The 25,479-nt window shown below is 41.1% G+C and overlaps 3 protein-coding genes across 3 annotated transcripts in view; all 3 read right to left on the bottom strand.

Annotated features, from left to right (window-relative positions):
- Positions 1-121: 121 nt before the first annotated feature.
- Positions 122-6,026, bottom strand: LOC117807597. The gene is made up of 7 exons (XM_034676930.1): positions 5,477-6,026; positions 5,260-5,367; positions 4,252-4,306; positions 3,068-3,246; positions 2,836-2,950; positions 2,573-2,682; positions 122-774 (listed from the first exon to the last, which is right to left on the bottom strand). Exons 1-7 carry the CDS (start codon positions 5,556-5,558, stop codon positions 770-772), a joined length of 654 nt encoding a protein of 217 aa, XP_034532821.1. The 5' UTR covers positions 5,559-6,026; the 3' UTR covers positions 122-769.
- Positions 6,027-7,900: 1,874 nt separating this feature from the next.
- On the bottom strand, positions 7,901-9,463 carry ccl36.1 (chemokine (C-C motif) ligand 36, duplicate 1). Its single transcript, XM_034676239.1, has 3 exons — positions 9,329-9,463; positions 9,139-9,250; positions 7,901-8,233 (listed from the first exon to the last, which is right to left on the bottom strand). Exons 1-3 carry the CDS (start codon positions 9,396-9,398, stop codon positions 8,140-8,142), a joined length of 276 nt encoding a protein of 91 aa, XP_034532130.1. The 5' UTR covers positions 9,399-9,463; the 3' UTR covers positions 7,901-8,139.
- Positions 9,464-11,084: 1,621 nt separating this feature from the next.
- Positions 11,085-25,479, bottom strand: part of tbc1d14 (TBC1 domain family, member 14) — a 59,362-nt gene continuing 44,967 nt past the window's right edge. Inside the window, exons 8-14 of the mRNA XM_034676238.1 lie at positions 24,381-24,461; positions 24,136-24,224; positions 23,949-24,020; positions 19,635-19,763; positions 17,741-17,850; positions 16,419-16,677; positions 11,085-14,859 (exon numbers count right to left, since the gene is read on the bottom strand). Coding sequence (XP_034532129.1) covers positions 14,803-14,859; positions 16,419-16,677; positions 17,741-17,850; positions 19,635-19,763; positions 23,949-24,020; positions 24,136-24,224; positions 24,381-24,461 — 797 coding nt within the window. The 3' untranslated portion in view covers positions 11,085-14,802. The remainder of the gene's footprint in view (positions 14,860-16,418; positions 16,678-17,740; positions 17,851-19,634; positions 19,764-23,948; positions 24,021-24,135; positions 24,225-24,380; positions 24,462-25,479) is intronic.

The following is a 25,479-nucleotide window of genomic DNA, read 5'->3' on the forward strand; positions in this document are numbered from 1 at the left end:
CAGACATAGAGACCATCCTGGATGACTTCACAAATACTCACTTATACACACATATGCAGAAAGGACTGTGCGTGGGTGCCAACACCAACAAAAACCTTCACTTCACTTTGTGTTCTTATATTCAATTTTATTTATTATTTTAAGTCAGAGCTACTTGTGCCTTAAAGCTAGAAAAGTAATATTACAAGCCTTCGTTTGCACAGGTCTTAGATATTTTTGCAACCTGTTCGTGCATTTGGCATCTGAAGCTGTGATGATGTTGGTTTCTTCATATTTAAAAGAACAAAAAACAGATCCACTAAAAATCGTGCATGGAAAAAGTTGAATGCAAACGTGAGTCACAGAACAGGTTGCAGAGAAGCTTTCACACCAAGCTACGATTGCTCAGATTAAAAGGCCGAATGTTTATGCCTGGATCATCACACATGACAAAGTGCACAACTTATAAACATGCACAAGATAACAAGTTGTTTCCAAAAGATAATAACTTGTGTGAGCAAATTAAAACTGACCCACTGTGTGTTCATCATAATTATTCTGAGCAAACAGAGAACAAAGATATTAGACATACGTAAATGTCTTCATTCAACAAAGCTGCACCTTGACTTGTTAATCTGATGCCATGGATTAATATGGATACATATCTCTTTGCCTCATCTGACACCATCTGATCAAGCTCATATAGCAAAGCCACAATGTCGGTCACGGAGACGCTTCATCACACGAAGGTACGACTGCTTAACCATTGGAAATGCTGTCGTAGGATTCTTCAAACTGAAAGAGGTAGAGGAAAAATGGTGATCAACACAAAAACAATACATGAGAGATATTCTGAATATTTTAAAAGTTGGATTACTTTTTAAGTGTGTGCATGAGTTATAAGAAATACATGCCTGTATAAAGTTGATCGTCTTTTTTAAAGTGAAATGAAGTGGTAAAAAAACCCCAAATCTTTCACTTTCTTTGTAACAACTTCCTAATTAAAGAATGAATAGAGCTGCCAGTTTGAGAAACATCCTGATAACGACTGACCTGCAGAAACTGGACAGTGAAAGTATCAAAGTAATTCATGCCGGTCAGCGGCGCTCTGCGATTTCTGTGCTCGTCACGTCGCTTGTTTTCAGTCCCTGCTTTTCTGCTTCTGTGTTCACAGGAGACTGTGAACTAAACAAGCTTATTGTTTTAAAGTTGGAGCTGATAAATGTTGAGCAGCAGGTTCTCATGCTGCAATTATTGCAAAAAGGAAAAGAGAGGACATATTGGAGAGGATGTAAATGTCAAATGGATCTGCAGGGTTTCAATGCATAGTTACATATTTTAAGGAGGTGCACATCAAGCTACGTACATGTGCACATGGACGATGTGTGGCATAGAGTCGATACAGTAGTATAAAGCAAGCTTGACTATTAACCTGCAGTTCCTTCAGTGTCCACTTGAGGCCGGCTCCTAAAGCCCCAAAATTAGGCCCCACAGGCCCCATTAGGCCCAATGTAACAATACCTGTTTAAACAGCTGAGTTAAACATGTTCACAGTCTGGTACAAATAAACTGTTCTGGTCTTGATAGTTCATTGCTTTATACTTCACCCGTTCGCAGGGTGAATTATTATAACTTATCTGTTTCAAGGCAAAGAGACCTGCATAACCATGCACAATAAGCGCGTGACCATAGACTGTGAATAAAAATGGACAGCGTTGCTCCACCTCTTCCCGTTGTACGGTTCTGAAGCCAAAAAATCCCGCTCCTGGGCGCCGCCATTGTGCAGCCAGAGCCTTTGAAGCCACTGTAACGAGCTCCGCCCTACAGCGTAATGTCAAAAGACGCTGTGTGTCCTTTGAAGTTTCCCTCCACGGCGGCTGTCAATCAAAGGAAACCCAGAAGTAAAACCCCGTTTTTTTAACTCCAATTACTAACGAAAAAGAAACTTTTCAGGAAAAAGAGGCATTGGACACAAAACAGTCAAATACTAACTACATATCACCACAGCATTTAGGATGTGAGAAACATTAGTATGACATGTATTTATTTTTTAAAGTTTGACTGCTCCCCCATTCAAATGAATGTGGGAGACAGATTTTTTGACCTATACTGCAGCCAGCCACCAGGGGGGAGACAATCCGCTGAAAGCTTCACCACCAGCCGAGCTGGATGCACCCCTGGGTGTGACTGATTGGCTGACAGGCGGGTGCTTTGTAGCCCCTCCTTCGTCTCCCTCCAGCTGCATCTTCCTGCCTGTTACGTAAGCTGAAAGTAAGGTTGAGTCAGCATTTAGGATACAGTGGTGACTGCCACTGTTTGTCTTCATAAGGCCCCAGCAGGCAAGGTCACTGACGTCTATGTTTTACAGTCTATGGCTCTGACACTCTTCAAGCTGCAGCTAACATTAGCTTAGCAATGTTGGTGTGGGTTATGATTCCTACAGTTTTCACAAAGTTTTTAACACTTTCCAATAACAATCTAATAGTGATTCTAATGAGCTCCCCCAAAACACAAAAATATATTCTCAAAACTCATCAAAAGCTAAATGTCTCTTTAAACTAAAAGGAGTTTAAATGCAGCTCTATTGCATTACATGGATTGTATTTGGTCCCATCATGGTGCCTCTGTGTAGCTTTCCCATCATGGCGCCTCCGTGTAACGTCTGGATGCAAGCAATATCTCTCTCCTGATGATGTTGTTATTCTGTTGAAAGAAAATAAAATGATTATTATCCCACTTTGTCACACAGACACTCTTATTCACATTACTTATCTGTAGTTTTGATATATTTTAGTGGATATTATGTCAATTGTGTAAAAAAGCCCAAAGAGAACTTAAAGTTTTGGTTGTACGTACAACACAGCTTCAATTGGACACTCAGGTGGAGACTGTCTCTGGTAAGGTAGGTCCTGTTGGAAAAACTGAGGTGGAACTTGATGGGTGACTTTCAAGCAGCAGTCAGGTGGTACTTCTGATAAACAAAACAAAAAGTCATTTCAAAGGTTAATTCAATAAGAAGGATGGAAGCATTCTCAGCACCGTGCAATCAAGATCAGTATTTGGGCTTCTAGTGAAGTTAAAAATACACCAGGTGTGCTGAAATACGGTGGGGACCACAAGTCAAGAGGATGCAGTGGAGGACTGTCTACTTCTTCAGTGGATTCATCAGCCACTCTGAGAGGAACACTTTTTGAGCTTTCTGCGGATGTGGCCTCTGTGGAAGTCAGGTCCAGTGAAGGAGGAGGACTGGCCGTCTCATCCCCATCCCTGATAGTAAAAGAACATGGTTTTACTTTTCAGTTGTACTAGGGTATTTATCGATATGGGGCCCATGCATAAGGGACATAGAGGAGGAAAAAATGAAGGTTCATCCCAAGAAACTTTTGAGAAATCTCTCCAAATCCCTCCCACTTGTGATAAAACCTTGCCAACTGAGGGGATCTAGTAAAACTTTATTGGGATCTTGCAAAAGTTTTTAAGATCTTGCAGAAGTAATAACAATATATATTTTTTTTCTATAACAATATTTTAAAGTTTCACAAGGTCTTTCAAAAGTTTCGCAGGATCTTCCCAAAGCTACTTAAGATCTCACAAAATATTCTAGGAATCCTGATAAAGCTCTTCCTAGAGTTCCTGTCATAAAACGTTTCTCAGGATCTTGGGAAAAAGGTTGTCATGATTCTGCAAAAGATTCAAGGGATCCTGCAAAAGCTCCTAAAGATGTCGTTTAAAGTTTCCCAGGATCTTGGGAGACTTTCTTAGGATCTTGTAAAAGTTTCTCAAGATCTTACAACACTTAAGAAGGATCCTGCGAAACATTTTTTAGGATCTTGCAGAAGTTTTTACAATTTACAATTTACGTTTTGCAAGGTCTTGCAAAAGTTTCCAAGGATCTTCCAAACATTTGTAAAGATTTGCAAAAAGTCTCTCCAAATCTTTCAATAGACTTTTAGGATCTTACAAATAGTATCTCAGGATTTTGCAAAGATTCACATGATCCTGTAAAAGTTTCTTAGAATCTTGGAAAAGTTTTAAGGATCTTCCAAAAGTCTCTAATCCATGCTCAAAAACCTTCAACAGGAGAGAACTAAAATGTTTTTTCTGGAGCTTGGGGAAAAAAGAAGGTATTTTCCTCATATCTGTGATTTTCATCACTTCTTCTTCTCTCAGATATTTGGACTGCTTGTGTTATTTATGCATGACTAATCAATATGATGAAATCAATCACAAAGATGATTTCACTCATTTCACAATAAAGAAACAATTACTCACATCCTGATCTGCTCATTTCCTGGAACTGAAGAGGTCGGGTTATAAGTCCTGGTTTCTAGAGCACAACAAGCAAACAAGAACTAAACAAATGATCTTTCAAAGTTTAAAATGTTTCTAAGGATCTAGAAAAAACTTTCAATGGATCTTGAATAAGCCTCTGAGGTTTCTGAGATTCTCAGGATCCCACAAAAAATTCTAGGAATCCTGTAAAAGCTCTCGCTATAGATCATGTCATGAAAAGTTCCTCCTGATCCTGCAAAAGTTTCTGAGAATCTTGCAAACAAATTTAAAGGATTTGTCAATTTTCCCAGGATCTTTTAAAATTTTCTAAGGATCCTGCAAAAGTTTCTCAAGATCACAATAGACTCTTATTTTAGGATCTGGCAGAGATTGTCATGATCCTGCAAACGTTCCAAATGATCTTGAAAATGTTTTCAGAACTTTCAAAGTGTTAAAAGATTTTCCAAAAGTTTCTAAGAATCTTGCAAAAGTCTTTTGGGATTGTCAATTTGTCAAGAATCTTCCAAAAGTTTCTCAAGATCACAATAGACTACGGATCTTGCAAAGGTTCTTATATTTGTGCAAAAGTTCTAAGGATCTTGCAAAAGTTTACAACGATCTTGCAAACATTTCTAGGGATTTGCAAAGTGCTCAAGAATTTTCCAAAAGTTTCTAAAAATCTTGCAACAGTTTTAAGGACCTGCCATTTTTTCAGGGATCTTTCAAAAGTATCTAAGGATCTTGCAAAAGATTCAAGGATCTTGCAAATGTTTTTTAAGGTTTTGCAAAGTTTTCAAGGAACTCCAAATAGTTACAAAGGGCTTGCAAAAGTTTTGAAAGGTATTTCCAAGGGTCCTCTAAAAACTATCTTAGGATCTTGCAAAGATCCTCATGACCCTTCAACATTTTTTAAGGATCTAGAAATAAAGTCTTGGGATCATGAAAAGATTCTAAGGGTCCTGAAAGTCTATGTGTATTTCTCTTCTGACAGGAGAGACAGAGACTTACCCGCAGATGAGTCGGTCTCAATGAAGGAGATATTGAGCTGTGGAAGCTGAATACAAAACTCTGCAGTCACCTCCTCCTTCTCCTCAGCACTTCTTCTCTGCACGGGCACTGCAAACAGACACATCCTCATTTCAATCACATATCGAAGTACTTATCGATATTTTAGGGTACATTTTCATCATTTTGTATGTGAGTTTTTGGTTTGAGCATCTCTCACCCTGGAAAGGATCCAACGTCCAAAAGAAGACGATCCATACGACGTTCAGGAGAGCCACGGTGACCTGCACAGTCCAGTGCATGTTTGTGTCTGCAGGGTCACATCTCACTGCTGCCAGCTGACTGAGCTGAGCAGAGGGTACAAGACTGAAGACGCTACATATCTACTCAAACATCTCAAAGGAAAAAAGGCTCGTGACTGCGTGCTCGTAGAGAGATGTTTGATTAATCTTTAAACCATAAAGCCTGAGGAGATTAAAGATAGACGATACGTGCTGCTCATCAAGACAAACTGACCTGATGTTATACACATGCAACAAAATAACATTTGAAAATGAACATTGAAAGGCCTTCTGTATCTGATAATTCATAGAGCTAACTCAGCCTGTGGAACTGTGTGGTGCCCAGCTACATGTTAGGTCCACACAATGCCAATCAAATAAAGCTTTGTGTTTAGATATTTCATGAGTAAATGTTCCCCCAAGCTAAAGACATTCAGCTATAAGCTTTGTAAGGGATGTTGTAAGTTTGCTGAATGTACAATCCATCCATCCATCCATCCATCCATCCATCCATCCATCCATCCATCCATACATACATCCATCCATCCATCCATCCATCCATACATCCATCCATCCATCCATCCATCTTCCTTTGCTTATCCGGGTCTGGGTCGTTGGGGCAGCAGCCTCAGCAGGGAAGCCCAGACACTCCTCTCTCGGCCACTTCCACCAGCTCTTCTGGGAGGATACCAAGGCATTCCCAGGCCAGCTGAGAGATATAATCTCTCCAGCGTGTCCTGGGTCTGCCCCGTGGTCTCCTGCCAGACAGACATGCCCGAAACACCTCCCAAAGGAGACGTCCGAGAAGCATCCTGACCAGATGCCCGAACCACCTCATCTGGCTCCTCTCGATGCGGAGGAGCAGCGGCTCAACTTTGACCTAACCCTTTGATGTGTGTCTAACATGAGTCTGGTCCTGCTGGAGGTTTCTGCCTGTTAAAGGAAGTTTGTCCTTGCCACTGTAACTTGCTAAATGCTGCAAAGTGCTCTGCTCATGGTGGATTAAGATGAGATCAGACTGAGTCCTGTCTGTAAGATGGGACTGGATCTTATCCTGTCTTGATGTTGGGTCTTTAATAATGGAACATAGAGTATGGTGTAGACCTGCTCTGTTTGGAAAGAGTCTGAGGATAACATTTGTTGGGATTTGGTGATATATAAATAAAGATTGTTTTCTGTTAAATCCTGTAAAGTTGACGTGAACTGATGAAAGTAACGTCCAGACATGACAAACCTAGTGAGCATCTTTATGTTTATGAGACGTGTGGCCACAGTTAAAAAGACATTTATCATTAAGTCAAACCTTAAAAAACAACACATAAATCCTCTGTCACTGGACAGGACAAAAAAGGCTTTGGAACAAGACCTTATGATGACTATATCAGCAGCGGTCGCATTTATTCATTTTCCATTTGCAGATGTTGGAAGTCATGATGCGTCTTCAAATAGAGCAGCTAAGATTTACGTTGAAGGGTTCACTTGGACGGTATAACCGTGCATGGATGACATTCATTGAATATGTTCAGATTCCCAGCAACTTAAAGCCACATAATTACAATTTGCATAATGCACATGATTCTTACAGTTTTATTTCTGACATGTTAGAGCATAAATGTAAATATCTGTGTGCTGTGGTGAAGCTGCATACACTTTCTACGAAGGCATCATCATCTCATTACAAATAGAAATACAGGAAGTGCACAAATTCGGAAAATGACGATATACTTAAAGGGAGGGGAGGGTGATGATGGTTGTAGTGATAATGATACAAATTATTTTTGTTATCTTTATTATTTAATTATTATTCTTATAATTATTATGACTATTATTTTTTATATTAATGCCACTATTTTTATTTATTTAATTAAGTCATTATTTTTGTTTTTTAAAAATTCTTTATTTTACCTTTTGAACTTTTTATCTATCTTTAAAAATGTGTTATTTTCATTTATTTCATTTAATGTTCAGTCTATCTGTTCATTATTTTTTTAGCCCAATCTTGTTTCTAACATATTCTCCCACTCCGTTTCTCTCAAACCACCGTCCTATTTTATAACCTTGAACATAAAGTGTCTCACACGCACACACAGTCTTTTAACATCCCGAATATTCAATATTTGATAATCAATTTTACATGTTTTAGTTCCTGCTAGTCTCTGTTTTGTCTGGATTTGTCTCTTGAAGTGGTATACTCTCTCACCCATCTTGTATCGTTCTGCAGCACTTAAATAAAATAAAAATAAGTGTTATGAGCCACTAGATGTCGCTTTGTTTGCCAAGTTGGAAGCTTCAAAACCTTCAATGTTTTTTCATTAGAAATCCCCAAAAACTTCAGCCCGGAAAGAGAAAAGCGAACAGACACACCAAGAGTCACTTTTTATTTAAATGTATCAAATAAAGTGTGAGGAAGACAAACATTAAGAGGAGGAACAAACACAAAGGTTAGGATTAAACTGACTTTATCTTGAACTTATATTTCAAGCGACAGATTTCCACATTGATACGAACATAATGACCACAAAGGATCGTGAGTTACATGTGATATGATGAAGAAACAGAAGCTGCAGTGATCTTCAGACTGACACACTGGGGTCTGCTCGGTTTAAAAGGAGCTTTCGTCCACATGCCTCATGATGCCCTCGACCCAGGTCAGGTTGGGATCCACGCAGATGGTGCGAGACTTTAATGTAACCAGACTGAAAGAGAGAGAAAACATGTCATGGCAGATCTTTGATGAGCTGTTGTTCTGAAATAATACCAGAAGGTAGAGGCTAGGGGTGCCGTTGGTCTAAGCGTGCGCCCCATATACAGAGGCTAAAGTCCTCGTTGCAGAGGTCGCCGGCTTGACTCCCGGCCGGTTGACCATTTGCTGCCTGCCCTCCCCCACCCTCTACTCCCAACATTTCCTGTCTCTCTTCAGCTGTCCTGTCCATTAAAGGCCAAATGCCCTAAAATATAACTAAAAAAAGTAAAAGAAAGTAGAGTATAAATAGGGGTTATTTTGTTTTAGGTTCATCTGGAAGATAAATGCAACAATCTGTGGAGCTTTTTGGGACGATAAAGGAAAGGAAAGGTGTGTTTACTGAATAAAAATCAGACTGAGATATAAAAAAACTAATTTAGGTAATTTAATAAATAAAAAATCAAGGTTCCTTCAAAAGTCTTCAAAAACTTTGAAAATCAGAGAAGTTAAGGCCATAAAATGTATTAAATTTACTCCAAACTTGCTGCAGGTGTTTAATTTAAAAATATAAAATTATCCCACAGTGTCAGCATCCTAAATTATATTTGTTGGGTGTTAAAAAAAATACACAAATTTGACTTAAAAATGGTGTAAGAATGAATTAGCATGAATATAATGTAAGTTTTTGTATGAGAAAGTGAAAAAGAGACAGGAGTGACATCATCTGAAGAAAATTACAATTAAAGGCAACAAAACAGTTAAAGCTGAATATAAGATTAAAGTGATACGATAGAAAAGTAGGGTAAAATTATTTAATACTCATGAAATGTTGAAATATAAATAATGCATAAAATAAAGCGTTATGTTCGTGTGAATGAAAGTTAAAAACTCTGCAGTAAACTCAGTGAAAACACTCACATGACTCCGATCTTTGGGCAGCGATCATCAGTGATCTCGTACGATCTGAACAGGTTTTTGTTCATCCGTCTTGGGTAATATTTGAAGCAGCAGTTGTCTGGACCGTTTGCATCTGAGGAAAAAACAACAGAGTTAAAGAATATCAGATTATCTCACCCAGATTATGTTTGAAAGATAATCTCCTTCTTACTGTTGCTGAGGACGCTGGAGAGAAAAGCAGCTCCCAACATGCACAGCAGGAAGACGTGAAAGTTCTGCATGATGAAGATTGGATGTTCTTCTTAATGTGGTGATAAAGATGAGTAAACACACAGCTGATCTTTACCTGGAACAAAGAGCCTCTAAGTGAAAAGGTGCTGTGGCGTCCGCTTTATTATCATTTAAAAAAAAAAAGGTGTCTCTGGTGTGGAAGGAGGCGTCCGCTGTGGTTTCTGAGCTCAGTTGAAAAACTTTCCACTCGGTCTTTCAAAGGTTGAGGGGTAGAGGGGCAGGTTGCACGAGCTGCAGTTGTGGTTATTTTAGAGATGCAGCTGAAAACATGACGCCATGATGCAGCAGAACTACTGTCTGTTTTTTTCTACTGCCTCTAAAAGCATCATTCCATCATCGAGTAAAAGGAAAAAACTCGTTTGAAGATGGAAAGAGTTGAGGTTGAAGTATTACTGTCATGGTTTTTCTTCGTGACACTCATTAAAATATCGTCTCATCACTCTCATCAAGATTCATTCCTGTAATTTTAATCAAAACTTTAAAAAATAATACAAAACAAACAGACGCCAGTTTTTTAATGGATATTTTAGCCGGTGGAGACCAAAACTGAGCTCAAAGGAGAGTGAATGTTGGGCTTTTATTTACAGTTAAACACATGAACGATCACTCTGTATGAGACGTATGTAACCATAGACTGTATAGAGAGAGTGCAGCAAAAAAAATATGGAGCTCCCCCACCTCCTCCATATGAGCAGATGGGACATGGGTCAATTGTCAATTGTCAATTGTAAAATCCAAATATAGGTCAAAAACATTTTCTCAAACATGGTTTCTGTCGTTATAGTTCGTTTTTATCATACTGATTTATGTCACAGTGTCAACCCGTGTGTCAACCCCATCATATTGAAAGCTCTGTTGACCAATGAGGCTCCTGAAGCGCTGTGTGCTCGGGAATATGGGACAAAACGTAACAAACACTAACACAAGAGTCATTGAACTTTCCATAACCATGAGCGTCTGCTTCAAATTAAAACACAAATCTGTTCTGCTAAGTTTTGGTTAGCGGAGGAGGCTGAACGTCAACACTCAAGCTGATCTACCGCACAGGCTTTTGCAGCCGGCCTCTAGTGGACACAGAGAGAACTGCAGTTTTTTACATTTCTGCAAGATTTTATGTCGTGTTCAAAAATAATATGATTTGCTGGCTTTATACAAGCCAGAAGTATCTGTTTACTTGCTTAATTCAGGTGAATAACTCGCTCTATTCGCGTGTACGAAAAGACGAGGCCAGTGATGCTACCAGGGGCACCTCCTTGCGAGCTCCCATAGAGTCCAGTTTCGATTTAAAAAAACAAAATAAGTGGTGTTGCTTAGTTCAGGGTGGCAGCACACGGAAACTATCCCCTTCTCCACATATTTCCAGATGATTGAACCTCCTCTGGTTCTTCTTCACATCATACGTCACCGGAGGATCTTTATACTGATTGGCCATCGCTGCACGAATGATTCGCCGACTGAGATTTTTCAACTCTCGCAAAGAAGCAACCACATTACACTAAAAATTTCCAGTGATTCAGCTAAAATCATGAACATAACTCTGTCTTCATGTTGTCAGACATTATTCGACATAAAACATTCATACCTGCTCTCTGGAGGCGTGACAAGTCATCTGGAGAATGCTGGATTTTACGAACAAGTGAAGGTACGTTAAACAGAAACACACCGCGCTGCTCCTCTTCATATGTACAGCTCTTTATTTTAATAAAACCACTTCTATGTACATTTCAAGTGAGATACAGCTGCATGATAACCCTCTGCTGTCTCCATGTGTGTCTATCAGTCCTCGACAGTACACGGGTCTCTTCAGGGGAGACGATGCAAAGCAAACAAGAGACTACACGTATCCAGGAAAATCAGAAACAAAGTACATTTTATTTTGAAATTCAGTGTGATTGAACGTAGTTTGTGGGCCGTACAGTGTTTCCAGTGTGAGCTTTTGTAGTGTCAATTCAAACACAGGCCTGCTTCTAATACAACAACTTACTAAAATCTGACACATAAAACACAGCTCGTGTTTCAGCTGAGTACTTCAACACAAAAGGAATTAAAGAAAAGTGACGACCCGTTTGAACCTGCGAGCGATGACATGAAGTGATGATGCGAGGCACAACTCAAAGGCCAACATGAATGTGCAAAAAGCTTTATTGCAGTCTTGCGGTGTGTCACCACACAAAGAGGAGCGGGGGAGGGGGGAGGGGGGAGGAAGGAGTGCATCAAGAAGAGGGGGGGTCAGAAAGTCTGCAGATCTGCTGCAGACGCTGAAACACACACGGCTGTGGCGATGGTTTAATAAAGACAGGCGCTTCCTGTTTTTAAAACCCAGAGCGGGTTCAGTTTCAGAGGGGACAAGAGAGACGCTCGTATCGAAGCGCACACAAGGAAGTCAACACCATCACACAGAATCAGCAGCAAGACACGCAGACGAAGCAGCTTCAGAAGCTCAAACAAGAAACCCGCTGAACAAATCATGACACATAAACAGAGAGAGTCGAACCCCACACGTCTGTGCAAGAGGGCAGAAATATATCAAACAAACTCGTAGTTCTTCGAAGCTGTGAGATCACCCTCTCGTCGAATTTCAACGTTGTGGTCCGGCCTTGAAATCAAGTGTTTTTAAACCTGGTACTGTCTTTTTCTTACACTTCAGGGTCTGAATGATTTAAAGGTACAAACAGCTTTAACTTTGCTGCTTCAGACGACAAAGACAGAACAGCCTGCGACGACTGTACGCACACGAAAGTTAGAGTCTGTCAATGAAAGACTTTTGTAAGGATGGGATTGAAGGCCCCAGTTTAAGTGGTCACCAGTTCCACTCCCCACCCTCTACTCCTCACGTCTCTCTTCAGCTTTTGAATAATCTACGAGAAACATATCTCATCACCCAGACCGGCAACTTCCATGCTCTGAGGAGAAACTGCTTCATCTTCCTCCTCCTTCACTCACAGAGACTCTGAGTAATGTTGTAAGACACTCCAGAAGAAGAAACTGAGCCCATAAGTGTTCATAAATTAACTTTTAGTGGTCACACTTTGACTCTTTGTATCTGCTTTTCATCTTGAGCTTCATTTAAAACCTGAAATATGTTGCGAACAGAGCCAAAGTTTAAAAACACCAGACTCACACAGCTGCTGGTGATGACACGTCACAATGATGCAAGTGTGAAGCCCTCGAATGGTCAGGGTGGAGCGACACTTAAACCACCGCGCGACCTCAGAGAGAGGCAGCCGCACAAACGACGACAACAAACACGACTTTAACTCAGAGGCGTGATGCGTAACTCCAAATCCTCTAAAGTGAGACCTTACATGAAGGGAAGTCATGACCATCATGATTATGTTTCAACATGATGTGACTTACCAAACAGTCTAACGGGCCTCACGTTAGTCCGAGGTTTCACACCCGGAGGTGAGACGTGGGGAGAGGTGCAGTGGATGTTTGTGGTCTGGCTGCTTCTCTACGAGGTTTTGACATCTGCATCATAACTCTTTAAAAATGAGTGTGCAGACATTTTCATTTCAGAGTCTCTCAACTGGTGCTAAGTTTACAGATCTATTTCTTATCTTAAATGTAACCGTCTTTTGTCTGCCAGCCTGGCACACTAACTCTGGTTTTAAAGGTGCATTACAAATAATGTTGTTACCTGATTTAGAGGTTTTGATCGTCTTCTGTAGACAAAGCCTCTCTGTTTGAAGAGCGGAGTCTTGCGGACGTGTTTTAGAACATTCCTGTGCAGATGTGTGATCCTCGCTGCAGGTTTTAAAAGGGACACTTTGTTATTTGTAAGCATGGTTTCATGAGGAACTAGTATAAAGTACCAGTCGTGCTCCGGAAGGTAGGTTAGAGATGGACAGCTGGTCCTGGAGGAACTCAAAAATAAACTTTCAGGCGTCAAAGTGAAGCTCTGAATGTCTAAACAGAGCGAACTCTCACTCCGATGTTAGTGTTTGAGTTTGTTAGAACAAGCTAAGGTAGATCTGACCACGTCTGCAGAGGATGATTGTCTGACTTCCATCCTGGTTCTTCAGCCGGTTTCTGAACTGACCGATTTATAACCACACATCAAAAAAACAACCAACTCTCCATCTTTGTTGTCCTTAACGCAGCAGGAAGTAACCTCTGTGAATGATGGTCCTGTTAAAGGTATAAAAGCACAATAAAGGAGGGAGTTAAAATCACAGGAACCATCGAATACAGATGCACTGTGATGACCGAGCCGCTGCAGACGCTCACTTCTGCCTCCGAAAGAGAATTGCAAATAAACTTCAGGCTCTAAATGATCATCCACAATCCAGCGGGTTACGTCATGGCGCCTTCGTCCAAGCTTCAGATTATTATGAGGAGATCGGATATCAGAGAAAACACCTCTTTGAAGCAGAATTAGTTTTAAAATAACGTGTTTTTAACGTTTCATCAGTGTCAAACTCATCCAGTGGTTCTTCTCTCTACATACAAAAGTGCACGACAATCAGGAGGCGCTAACCCACCAAAACGAGTTCCACATGTCCGACACAGTGGGCTCACTTTCCTGAGACGCCCTCTAGTGGACACTTGTAATCCTTCAGGTCCACAGGTGAGAAAAGGAACAACGCTGCAGCCTTCATTTCTACATATAAATATTAAATAAACACAAAGTTTAACGACGTCACGCTCACACCAATCAGCGGGATCAAGCTCAAACACACGACAGGAAGCGGGCGTCCACGTCAGCAGCAACACGTGATCACTCACTCCAGTTTCATGGACATAAATATTCTGCAGAACTCGTCTGACAGGCAGCTCAGGTCCTCTTTAGAGGCTTTAATGACATGTAACAGGGCGGTGCTCTCAGAGACACCAAACGTGTGCATCTTTAACTCGCATCACGACAGAGACGACTTCACAGGAGGGGTCAGGAAACATCTGGAGTGACTGAGAATCACACTGAGGTTTAAATGAGGAGGAGAGGATGGAAAGAAAGTGCAGAAACAAAATAACAGAGAGAGAAAGACAGACTGAGGGTCCACTTCAACATCAGAACTCGTGTAGTTTCAGGCTTCTAGAGATCTGGACTCATGTAGTTTTTCTTGGTGTTAAAAAAGCCAGATTCAAAGAGAGGTGAGAGGAAGTGGACTCAGGAGGTGTGATGTAGGCAGAAGAGTCAAACAAGGGGGAAGACGTTGTGGTCCATGTGTGTAGGAGTGCGTTACATTCTTCATCCTCCTCCAGCTACACGTTCAGGTCCTCTGCTGGGTGTCTGACCAGAGGGGGGGGCGACGGGAGATAAATAAGGCCTCGTGTTCCAGTTCTCACCCCCTCCTCCGGCACTGACAGACCTCCTCCGGTCAGGGTTCTGGATCCAGAGACGCTCTCAGGCTCTCTCAGGTTCGTCTGAGTCTGTGAGTCTGTGATGGTTCCTTAGCGCTTCAGCACCGGGCTGCACCGCTCAGTCTCCTTCTGGAGCGCCTGCAGGACCTGAAGGAGACGGAGGACTCGTGTCAGAAATCAGAACCAGAAACCCTGAATATGAAACACTGCATTTAGGAAAATGAGTGCTACACAAAAGACACCCTGCAGGATCTGCTCTGCGTTTAATAAACTCTCATGTCTTGGTTTAAAACTTCACCTGGAGTTAAAACAGCTTGGTACATTTCTCCACCTTCTTCAGTAAAATCTTGTCTGGAATGATTTTACTTCCACTTCCAGATTTTTTCAGCTAAGTTTGATCAGCTGCTAGCGACGCCAGATAAACGCTGATCACCAGCATTCTGTCTAGTGACATCCGTCTCCTCTGACTGGGTGTTTCACTTCATCTAGCAGGTCACAAGTCAGCTGAAATCTAATATTAAAATTAACATTATTCCAGTGATGTAATTCTAATAAAGGAGTTCAAAGGATGCTGAAAAGCAGTGACATGATGCAAATTTGTAGTGCATCAAAATGTAATCTTGGATCAAACATTTCTACTTTAAATCAGAATCCCAATCAGGATTAATCGTCTTATAGGTTCACACATCTAATGAAACAAGTAAACAGCAGCACTTCTACTGTAGAGAAACTTTAAGTGGAATAAAATAAAACATTTGGAGCTTAAAATTCAGATTTATCTTCTTTGTTTATGAAGAAATGTGCAGCCAAAAAATCAAACTTAACCAAAATACACAAATGACAGTAATAAGTGTGGATTACTTTTGAATTCATCCCCTCCAGAGTGGATTTTAATCTACTTGGCTTCTTTATGTTGATCTAAGCTGCGTCCAATGTCTGAACCTGATGGGCGATGTATGCCTCACAGAGTGGATTCACGTCTGTTGTCACGTTGTGGGTGTATCTGCCTGAAGTATGGGCCTGAGTTCAACAGTACTCACACAGACACTTCACTCTGGCTTACTTCAGAGATATGAACTCTGATTTACTTACAACTAACAGGTCTTAAGTTTGGTGAAATAACATCCTGAGGAAGTTTTGTAAAAAGTCACAAGGGGAGCTTTGTCAGGTCTGTCCTCAAGGAGAAGAAAACTACTTTTAATGTTTGTTTGTTGAATGGAGGTGGGATGCATTTCTGATGCATTCAAGGAAGTCGGGAAATCTAAACGCTGATGGGCTTTTGCAACACAGCGTCAAGCAGATTCAAATTTTGGATGTAGATCGGTTTATTGCATGCAGATATCTGTTTATAGAGAGAAATAAATCTCTGTGACTTCCTCCTGCTTTTGCTCTCCATACAGACCGTTTCTCCTGCAGACAAAGGATGCTGACACCTGATTGGTCGAAACTACTCAGACTACAAAACACAGACCTAAGCGTTGTTTCAGCAGTAACCAGATGGATTCTTTTCTGTGAGAGTTAATGATGTCACTGCTCTTGTGATGCTCCTAAAGTGACCATGAGTGGAGCAATGACTTCCACAATGCATCATGGGATACTTTACATCCACTTTACTTCACACTTCAATGGACTACAAAGAGAGGAGTGACACAGACTCTCTAATCGTGCAGCAGTTAAATATTCCTTCATGGTCTGAGACGTCTCACCTGCCCCCACTTCCTGTTCCGGCTGTTCATGTGGACGGCGGCGATGTGCTGGAAGAGCTGCTCGGCGGGGAGGAGGTCGGGTAGGCGCGTGAGGAACTGAGCCATGTGGATGAAGTCCATGCAGGTGAGGACGTCCTGGTAGAGACGCAGCAGACCGAGCGCTGTACGGAACAGGAACTCCTCCCCGTCTCTGCAGAACACGTCCCACACCCGGCACGCCAGGTCCAACGGCAGAGACTTACTGTACAGAGTGAAGATCCTGGAGGGAGAGGAGGAGAGTGAGGGAATGAACACCAAACACGGTATCTTAGGTCCTTGTTATTAGACGGGACGGCTGAAGAGAGACGGGACATGTGGGGAGCAGAGAGCGGGGTGCAGCTAAGGGTGGAGGCCGGGGTGAAACCAGTGACCGCGGCAACAAGGACGAGGGTTATTTATGCGGGTCTCAGATGACAGTGTGCTTCTATGGTGCGTTCATAATTTTCATGTGACGTCACAGACTTATTGAGCCCCCCCCCTGGAGGGCTAAAAAGGCCTCCTAATGCTACAGGCTACGGGAAAATGAGCAGACTCTGCTGCCGACAAGGCGTTTAAAAGTGTTTTTAAATGACGGCCAGCTGATGAGGAGACAAACCCGGGTTCTGCTTCTTAAGAATACATCTGAGAAAGAAAACCCAGAGAGGAGGAGATGTGGATTCATTCTATTAGACGCTCTGCTGTCCCTGCTGAGGGAACAAAACAAGGATCAGAGTCCACACATCTTTGAGCTTTAAACATTTCATTACGGTAAGTTGAAGGAAACAGAGTGTTTTAATTCATGTATGTTTAGCCAATGTCATTGTGACATGGTCGGTGTGTGTGGACCGATGTAAACAACTCCAGCAAAAGATCAACTTCAGCTCAAACTTTCTCATCCTGGAGGAGATCTGATCATGACACAGGAAATACAAAAAATCCCGTTCCCCTGAAGACAGAGACGATCCTTTAGGTTTGTGGAAATCATCGTAAAGTTGGTTTGAAGTTAAAGAGCAAATATTGAACAGCTGATTTAAATTTAGTGTGTGACATTACAGGAACATTTCTGTGGTGAGAGCGAGAGTTAAAGTGAGAATATATCGAAATTTCCCCTGAGAGCGGGTCCAGACCACCAACACAAACCCCGCCCACACACAGACCGCCCATCCTGGTTTCTCAGAACACACATCTGAATCTGAAAGTGTGACAGACTAATGAGAGATGTTTCCACTTGACGACATGTGGCACATTTTAACACAGAGGTGTGAAATGACAGAAAGGTACAGGTTTTAAAATAGAGGACTCACCAGTCGATTAAATAAATATCAGGGGTCAAGCTGTTCTTCTTGAAATGTGCAAAGAGCTTTGGTAGATTTTCTTCAAAGAACACTTCAAATGCGGAGAAGTACGTCAACATCTGTGGAGACAGAGAGAGGAGGAGGTGGTTCAGAGGACAGTAAACACAGAAACCTCACTGCGTTCAGGCAGCTGGGCAGTGAGTCATCAAAGAGGGTCAAGTGATTTATGTGGTTTTTGAATATTAAACACTTTAAAAACAACACGTAGGAATCGCTGCTGTATCGAGACAGCTGCTCAGATTACAGCGACAAAATGAAACCAAAGGGAGAGACCGGCTCTGACAAACAGAGGTTAAATAAAGGGTTATCTTCAGAGGTTTGAAGTCCTTCTTCTAACATGCGATGCAGACTCTGAAACTCCTGCACCCTCCTTATTAGAAAGTTTGTCAAATGTCACCTTCAGTAGACCCAGACCGGAGATATACTCGGCCGTGCACGTCCTCAAAAATGAACATAACGCAGACACACGGTGCAGTATGAATTTACGCAGGAGGGGGCAGTGTGAAAGCTTTGAACCTAAGCTGATAGAAGCAGTGTGAATTATCCGAGCGGACACCTCCGGTCTTAAAATATGAAGCCCATGCGGAAGTGTTATAAACTGCAGTTCATCAAGCATCCACTAGAGGCTGGCTGCAGAAACTCCAGAAACCACATACACACCAATTCAAAAAAGACGATCTTTACAGCAGAAATAAACATGTTTACAGCCTGGTTCAAAAAACAGTTTAGGTCTGAAGAGCTAATTTCTCTATCAGTACACACGGTACGGGGAGTGAATTTCTTATAACTTGTTATTTTTAAAGATATTAAACTTACGAGTTTTCCCCAAATAAGGGCGTGCCTGACTTGATTGACAGGCGGGAACACTGTAGCTGTCAGCGAAAAAGCTAAAGGCCCGCCTCTTTACCTCATACTAGCTCGACAGAGGTAGGTTGAGTTCAGCATTTCCAATATGGCACCCACTGAGGATTGGCTTCAGAAACAGATGGGTGATGTCACGGATAATACGTCCATTTATTATACAGTTTTCTATCCCACCTACGCTTTTGCGGCTGTTTTGTGACTTGATGTCAGGATTAACATCAGAGTAACCTCATTAAGTGTCACCATGTCTGTTGTTTACCTCCCACCTATCTGGTAGCTTTATGGTGTGCTCTCTAGAGGTATTTAGAGGTAATGCACAGCCAAGTTTATTTACAGTTATGCTCATAACTCAGCCGGCTGCAGACACAAGGCTGCACAGCTCCAGCCTTGAAGTATCATCATTCCAACAAGGCTTTTCGTTTAGTAACCAATCACTGTGCAGAATATAAAAATCAGATATGAATCTTACTCTGCGGCTCATGGTGACGTGCTAATATCTTCATGCACATCTACTTTGAAAACACGAGTTCAAGAATCATACCACAGACTGTGGAAAACATGGAGGTCGTCTCAGTGAGCCTCCTCACAAAACAGCTACGATAAAAACCCACCTGTGCAGAGACCTAACTGTGAAAGCCAAAACCTTGCACCCCCTGCGTCTTGTATATACACCACATACCCAAACAATTTTTTGCACCAGGCTGCAAACATTTTTATTTCTGCTGTTTTTTTGCACGTCAACGATGGGTTCATTGCACAGCACCCGGGGTTGCAGCAGTATCAATTCAAAGATCCCAAAATGTGACCAGACTGCAGAAAGACGTAGATCTTTTATCGCTTTAATGCTTTTTTAAAATTATTCTCAGAGGATCTAAATTTTATTGCAACCTTGGTTTTACCTCTCAAACCTTGTTTTCACACCCGTGTGTGTGTGTGTGTCTGTGTGTGTGTGCGTGCGTGCGTGCGTGTGTGTACTGACAAGGCTGTGGTCGACTCTGAAGAAGGCCATCTGACACGGCTTGTTGAGCAGGTTGGCGAAAGCTATGAAGGCGTCGGCTGTGTCCAGATTCAGGATCAGCACGGCTGCGATGAATGACATTCCCTGCACCTGCACACACACACATGCAAAAAACACAAATGGACACACAAACACACAGAAAAGAAAATGTTGTTAACAAGTTGTGCTTTGTGCATGAATGTTAAAGTGTTGTTGTCTGTTTTGCAGCATCATTCACTTTGCTGTTTCATGGTGTTTAAACTTCAGTCCGCACAGAGAGATGAGCTGCTGATGCAAACAACAAGTTACCCCTGCACACACAGATGGATGCATGTTCAGTGTGTGTGGCAGCTCATGGGTTGGGGTCATTGCAGGAAGTCACACTCATTTCTTTCTGAGCAGAGAGAGCTGGGGCTAACCGCAGCATCGTACAAACACAATGTGGCTGAGAAGAGCTACAGAAATGCAAACAAGCTTAAAGCCACCGTGCAGACTGTGGAGAGAAAGCTGAAGTCTCCTTACTTTGAGAACTTAACTCAACTAAAACACAGACATTTAAGTTAATGATTCAGCCTCAAAGGTTGGATTGAACACATTACATCAGGAGGACTTTAAGGCCTTTAACCTCAGTCCGAGACGATAAAGGGCCTCACATGAGTAACTCTCTGAAGGTTACTATACCGTGGATTCATGGAAATAAAAGAACACACTGAGGTTTGCAAACTGGGAAATCACTCCTACACACTTCAGACAAGTCTTTCCAGAAGCAGTGAGCACCTTGCTGCAGACGTGCATTAACCAGAGAAGGACTTGGAACACTGTCTTAACATTTAATATCTTAATTATCAAACCAGGAAATAATGTAACCCCTGCATGTACAAAGGTGATCATAAAAGAATCACAAGTCAAAGTTTTATGAGGGAATATCTTCTCTAAAAGTTGAAAATACAAGCAAACCTTTACGAGACATTCCTGCTTTGAAATAAACAAACTCAAAGAGAAGCTGAAACTGACTTTAATGTTTTTTTTTTACCTCTTTATCGGACATTATTTATGACCCTACTCTTTCTGTTACTTCACTTTTATTCTTCTTGATTTCTGCATTGTATTTTCTTCTTTCAGTGTTGGAATATTCTGTATTTCTCTCGATCTGGGTCAGTGGTTTTTGTCATCCTCCTCGGTTTCTACCACACTTTGTCTGTCAAAACACTTTTTAAATTGTATTTTCTTTTCTTATTTAATTAAATGTATTTATTATTTCATTTTATGTATCTAATCTCTTTTTTTTCCCTATCTTTTATTTTATTTTATTTATTATTTTTGTTACCTTTTATTTTATTTTTCTTATCTTATCTTTTATTTTATCTTATTTCCAAGCTATATTTGTTTTACACCTCTATTAGAGAGGAGAGGACAGAGGCTAGTGTTTGAAACCAGGAGAGAGAGAGAGAGAGAGAGAGAGAGAGAGAGAGAGAGAGAGAGAGAGAGAGAGAGAGAGAGAGAGAGAGAGAGAGAGAGAGAGAAGGAAAATGACATGCGGAAAAGGCGTCGCAGGCTGGAGTCAATCCCGGGCCTCCTGCTATATAGGCGCGTGTCTTAACCACAAGGCTAAACCTGCACCCCTGTCTCTGTAAACATTTGGTTTTATAAATAAAGTTATTACCATTTGACTTGTAATGGTATAAAATTACTAATTGTACAGTTATGCATGATTGTGCCACCTGATAACAGCTTTGGGGCCGATGTGGCTCACTGGTAGAGCGGGTCGTCTCCCAGTTGGAAGGTTGGCAGTTCAATCCCAGGTCCAGCAGTCACATTGCCTTAGGTGAGACGCTGAACCTGAAACTGCTCCCTGTGACATCATTGCTTTAACATTCATTTATCTTATTTATTTATTTATTTATTGCATCTATCTGATCTTTTTAACTTTACCTCATTTTGAACTTTTCTTTCTAGTCTCACTTATTTTAGTAATTTGACTGTAATCATTTTAAAGTATTTTATTTATGATTATGTCTTATACTATTTTACCATCTCTGTTGTTCTCTGTTCTTTTGTGGAGCTGCATGCTTGTCTGTATGAAAGGTGCTTTATAAATACAGTTGAGTGTGAATGTACATGAGTGGGATTGTCGTGCTTTATTCCTCATTTTAAGTCATGTGATTTTTGGAGATTTGCGCTCGTGTGGACTCTGAGGTAGAGTCGTCGTCACCTCGATGGTGGCTGATGAATGAAAACAACAATGAAGGAGTCATAAAATAATAAATCACCTCTGCTAAAAATCTCTTCGTGGTGTATGATGTTGTTTAGAGCGTCTTTAGAGTGGACTAAGAAATAAATTAAAGACAGAGAGGAGCTCTGAACCCAGCATCTGTCTGTCACATATTTCCAGCCTGTCAGGTGAAAATCACCTACAGTTCCTTTAATGCAGAGTCAGAGGTTTCAGCCACACTGAGGGGAAATCAGAGACTCGGGGCTGTTAGTCATCCTGACCACCGTCACTCTGGTTTACATGTTAATAATAGACTGTGGAGGTGTTCTGTGGGAGATTAAAGTCTGTGCTGTGTCATTTTTAACCTTTACAATATGAAGATAGTACTACTGTATAACAACACAACACACATACACACAAGAATTTTAAGGCATCTCGTCCATCTTTAATAAATTATATTAATTTTTATCTTAAATATTAGATCATAAAAAAATGTTGAGGACCATTTTTGGCTATTTATTTATTTATTTATTTATTTTAATGTGAACACAATTCTTAAACACAGGTTCAAGCAGTGCCACCATCAGCAGGAGGTGTTTATGATTCCGTGCTCTAGAGGGCACTCCTGCGTCACTCAGTCAATATTTGGGATTATAAAAATGCAATCTGTATTAACTAATTATTAATGTAAGAAGTGAAATAAACTGATCATCTGTGGAGCGGATGAGCTGAAGAATATATCTTACAGTGTGGGGTTATTTTGAACAATGGGACAAAAGGCTGCTCATCATTCAGTCTCCTTCTTTGAACTCTCTTGTGATCTCGTTTCTCAGAAGTGACTGAGTCTTAACTGAATCCTGGGTTAAGGGTGGAGATAGATGATCCTTTATTTGTTTGTTTATTTGTCACTTTCCATTTTTATACCACTATAACATGGGCTGATTCCCCACATCAGTTTATAATCTACTACATTCAGTGTTCATGTTTTTACGTCTGTTTGTCTGAAGAATGAATGACAAGAAGCAAGGCAATGTCGTATTCTTATGTTTGGAAATTCTGCTTCTAAATGAAAGTATTTGAAGGGAAACTTTTCATCCGCTTTTATCAGTTAACCCGGGTATCATGAGCAGTAGAGTGTGTGCTTCCAACAGCTCCGCTCTATTTGGTTGAGCTATCAGGGAGGTGTTATAAGTTTAAAGCACGTTTTGATGTGAATCAGCTAAAGGTGTTGCACAGCGGAGATGCTCAACTTGGGGCTTGAGGCTGAGTGACAGGTCTCCACGAGCGCTTTGTTTCTCTGCTGCTGGACGGACTATGACCCGGTTGCGCTCCTGGCTGACACCTGACCACGTACACATGCTTATTTTTCTCAATAAGAACGAGTAGACAGAAAACTGGACACTGTGAGTCTGAAATATGTTTCTATTCAGTTCCCTTGTTGAAGTAAATCCACATGTTGAAGTCTAAGTCTTCACTTTTATGACTCTGTGTCTGCGGAGATCATGAGCCTGCTCCACACGTTGATATTCAGGGTGTTCAACGTTTTGAACACATCAATACGATCTGTAGATATTCAACACTGTCAGTTATATACGTTGTGTCATGAAGGAAAATTTGATTCAGGGGAAAAATGCATTTGGCATTGTTTTTGACATGGAAAAAGGTTACGTTCTTTTTAATGATTAATTGATAATTGATCGTTAACATTTCCAAAGATCGATCAGGAAAAATACTTGAAATTAACATCCCTAATTCAGACACTCCCTGACTTGTATCTGTGTGAAAGGGCCGAGCATACATCAAACCAAACCTCAAATAAAAGGCCGTATGTTTTATCATTTAAGAACTCCAAGTCAGCGTTACAAGAGGATCACAAAAATGAGAATGTACTCATTCTAACAATTGCTTTATCAGATTTTAAACCATTCAAATGAAGGTTACTAAAGTTCATTCCTGGAGCTCTGAAGTTCAATATTTTGCCTGTGTTTCTGTGTATTAATGAGACACATGAGTCATGTATGAAGAGGAAGCAGAAGAGCCAGAGAGGAGAAAATAAAGTATGTTTAGGTTTGTGTTTGACTTACGTAGCCAACGTCTGGTCGGTAACACGTGTACGCTCCCAGGATGCTGTGCAGCACATCGTGATACGGTCCGCCCTGATGATGAACAAAGACACAAAGAAGAGAATAAATCAATGAACCCAAACACTAAAGTCTCAAAGCTCCAGTATTTATCGTTACAGAAGGTCACAGCTGAGCTCCTCTCACTCACCTGCTGGAAGATACACAGGTGTGGGAAAGTTCTGGAGATGTCCAGCTTTATCAGCTCCAGACTCGACTCTCGATCTGACGAACCAGCATCTGGAAGACACAGGAAACTTTCTGTAACACCCGGGAACAAAATATCTGGCGTATTTTGCAGCCAACAGCTCTGTGTCACTGCAGGTGCGTTTAGGGACCGTTGTAAAAATCCAACACAAAGATAAATAGCTGCAAAAGTTAGCTGGTTGTGTCTACCTTCAGTTTCCGGCTCAGAGGGCAGTGCTGGCATGGACTTCCACTTCTCTTTAGCCCGAGACAGACAGATGTGATACAGCTCTGCAGGGACACAGAACAGCAGAGCAGTCAATAAGAGAGAAAGAGAGCATCACTGAGGCAAAGAGACACGGAGGGGAGAACATGATGACTGGACAGAAAGCACTTCAGGAGATGAAAGGATCGGGCTCTTTACATTACTCTGCATCGGGAACACTGGAGGTGATTACAGGAGAGAGACCGGCCTCTCGTTTTTCAGAGGACATTCATTCTGCTGCAAAGCTCTCTGTCTCTGCTCTGGCCTGTCGTCGTCCTCTGATGATGAGACGCCGGATCAAAGTAACAAGCTTTCTGAGACACAACATGGAGCTCTGCACAGCGGGCCTGACCTTGCAGAGTCTCAAGAACAATGAGATTTGTGGCAACAGCAGAAAATAGCAAGTATGTGTGGTGCTGAATATGATTTTATGAACGGGGTCGCCGCTCTGTTTCTGCTTTGTTTGTGTTATTGGATGGTTTAGTGTTTTAAATAGCTACTTTGGGTCCTACATAATATTTATAACACACACAAAAAAACTGATCCATCTATAGACCAGCAACTCACATGTCCAGCAGGTAAATTGCTAATTTTTAAATGGCATCTGGTGGCTTCGAGAACAAGGAGGTACAAAAAAAATGACTCTAATACTGATACAACTTTAGAGCATTTCTTCAGTTTATTCTACAGTTATTAATGTATTCATTTCATTAATTTTAATAGTTTATTGCGATTAATTGCTAATTTCAAAAGTCAATCAGGCTGAATTGTTTTCATTGGTTAATTACAACTAATCCCTGTTTTCAATAGTAGCTGATTTCAAGTTATTTAAGATTATTGCAGATTTCAAAAGTTAACGATTAATTGCTGATTTCAATAGTTTCTGATTTCAAGTCATTTACAATTAATCCCTGATTACTTTTGACTGAGCCATCTCAGAGTTTTCAAAGTGAAATGAGCCGTTCAAAAGAGGAGTGGTGTCGCTGTTTCATATCCCAGCAGCAGTGGGAAGCAGGAAGACACTGCGGCGACTTAACTAAGGTG

Source organism: Notolabrus celidotus, chromosome 23 (genome assembly GCF_009762535.1).
Source record: "Notolabrus celidotus isolate fNotCel1 chromosome 23, fNotCel1.pri, whole genome shotgun sequence".
In the NCBI taxonomy this organism is placed as follows: Eukaryota; Metazoa; Chordata; class Actinopteri; order Labriformes; family Labridae; genus Notolabrus; species Notolabrus celidotus.

What these genes read in the sequence shown, in the direction of transcription:
- LOC117807597 (XM_034676930.1), bottom strand. Translation starts at nt 5,558, where the DNA reads ATGCACTGGACTGTGCAGGTCACCGTGGCTCTCCTGAACGTCGTATGG. An exon ending in ACCGTATTTCAGCACACCTG is followed by an intron (nt 2,951 to 3,067) that starts GTGTATTTTTAA and finishes TTTGTTTATCAG; the next exon opens with AAGTACCACCTGACTGCTGC. An exon ending in TGTCCAATTGAAGCTGTGTT is followed by an intron (nt 2,683 to 2,835) that starts GTACGTACAACC and finishes TTCTTTCAACAG; the next exon opens with AATAACAACATCATCAGGAG.
- ccl36.1 (XM_034676239.1), bottom strand. Translation starts at nt 9,398, where the DNA reads ATGCAGAACTTTCACGTCTTCCTGCTGTGCATGTTGGGAGCTGCTTTT. An exon ending in CTCCAGCGTCCTCAGCAACA is followed by an intron (nt 9,251 to 9,328) that starts GTAAGAAGGAGA and finishes TTTTTTCCTCAG; the next exon opens with ATGCAAACGGTCCAGACAAC. An exon ending in TGCCCAAAGATCGGAGTCAT is followed by an intron (nt 8,234 to 9,138) that starts GTGAGTGTTTTC and finishes TCTCTCTTTCAG; the next exon opens with TCTGGTTACATTAAAGTCTC.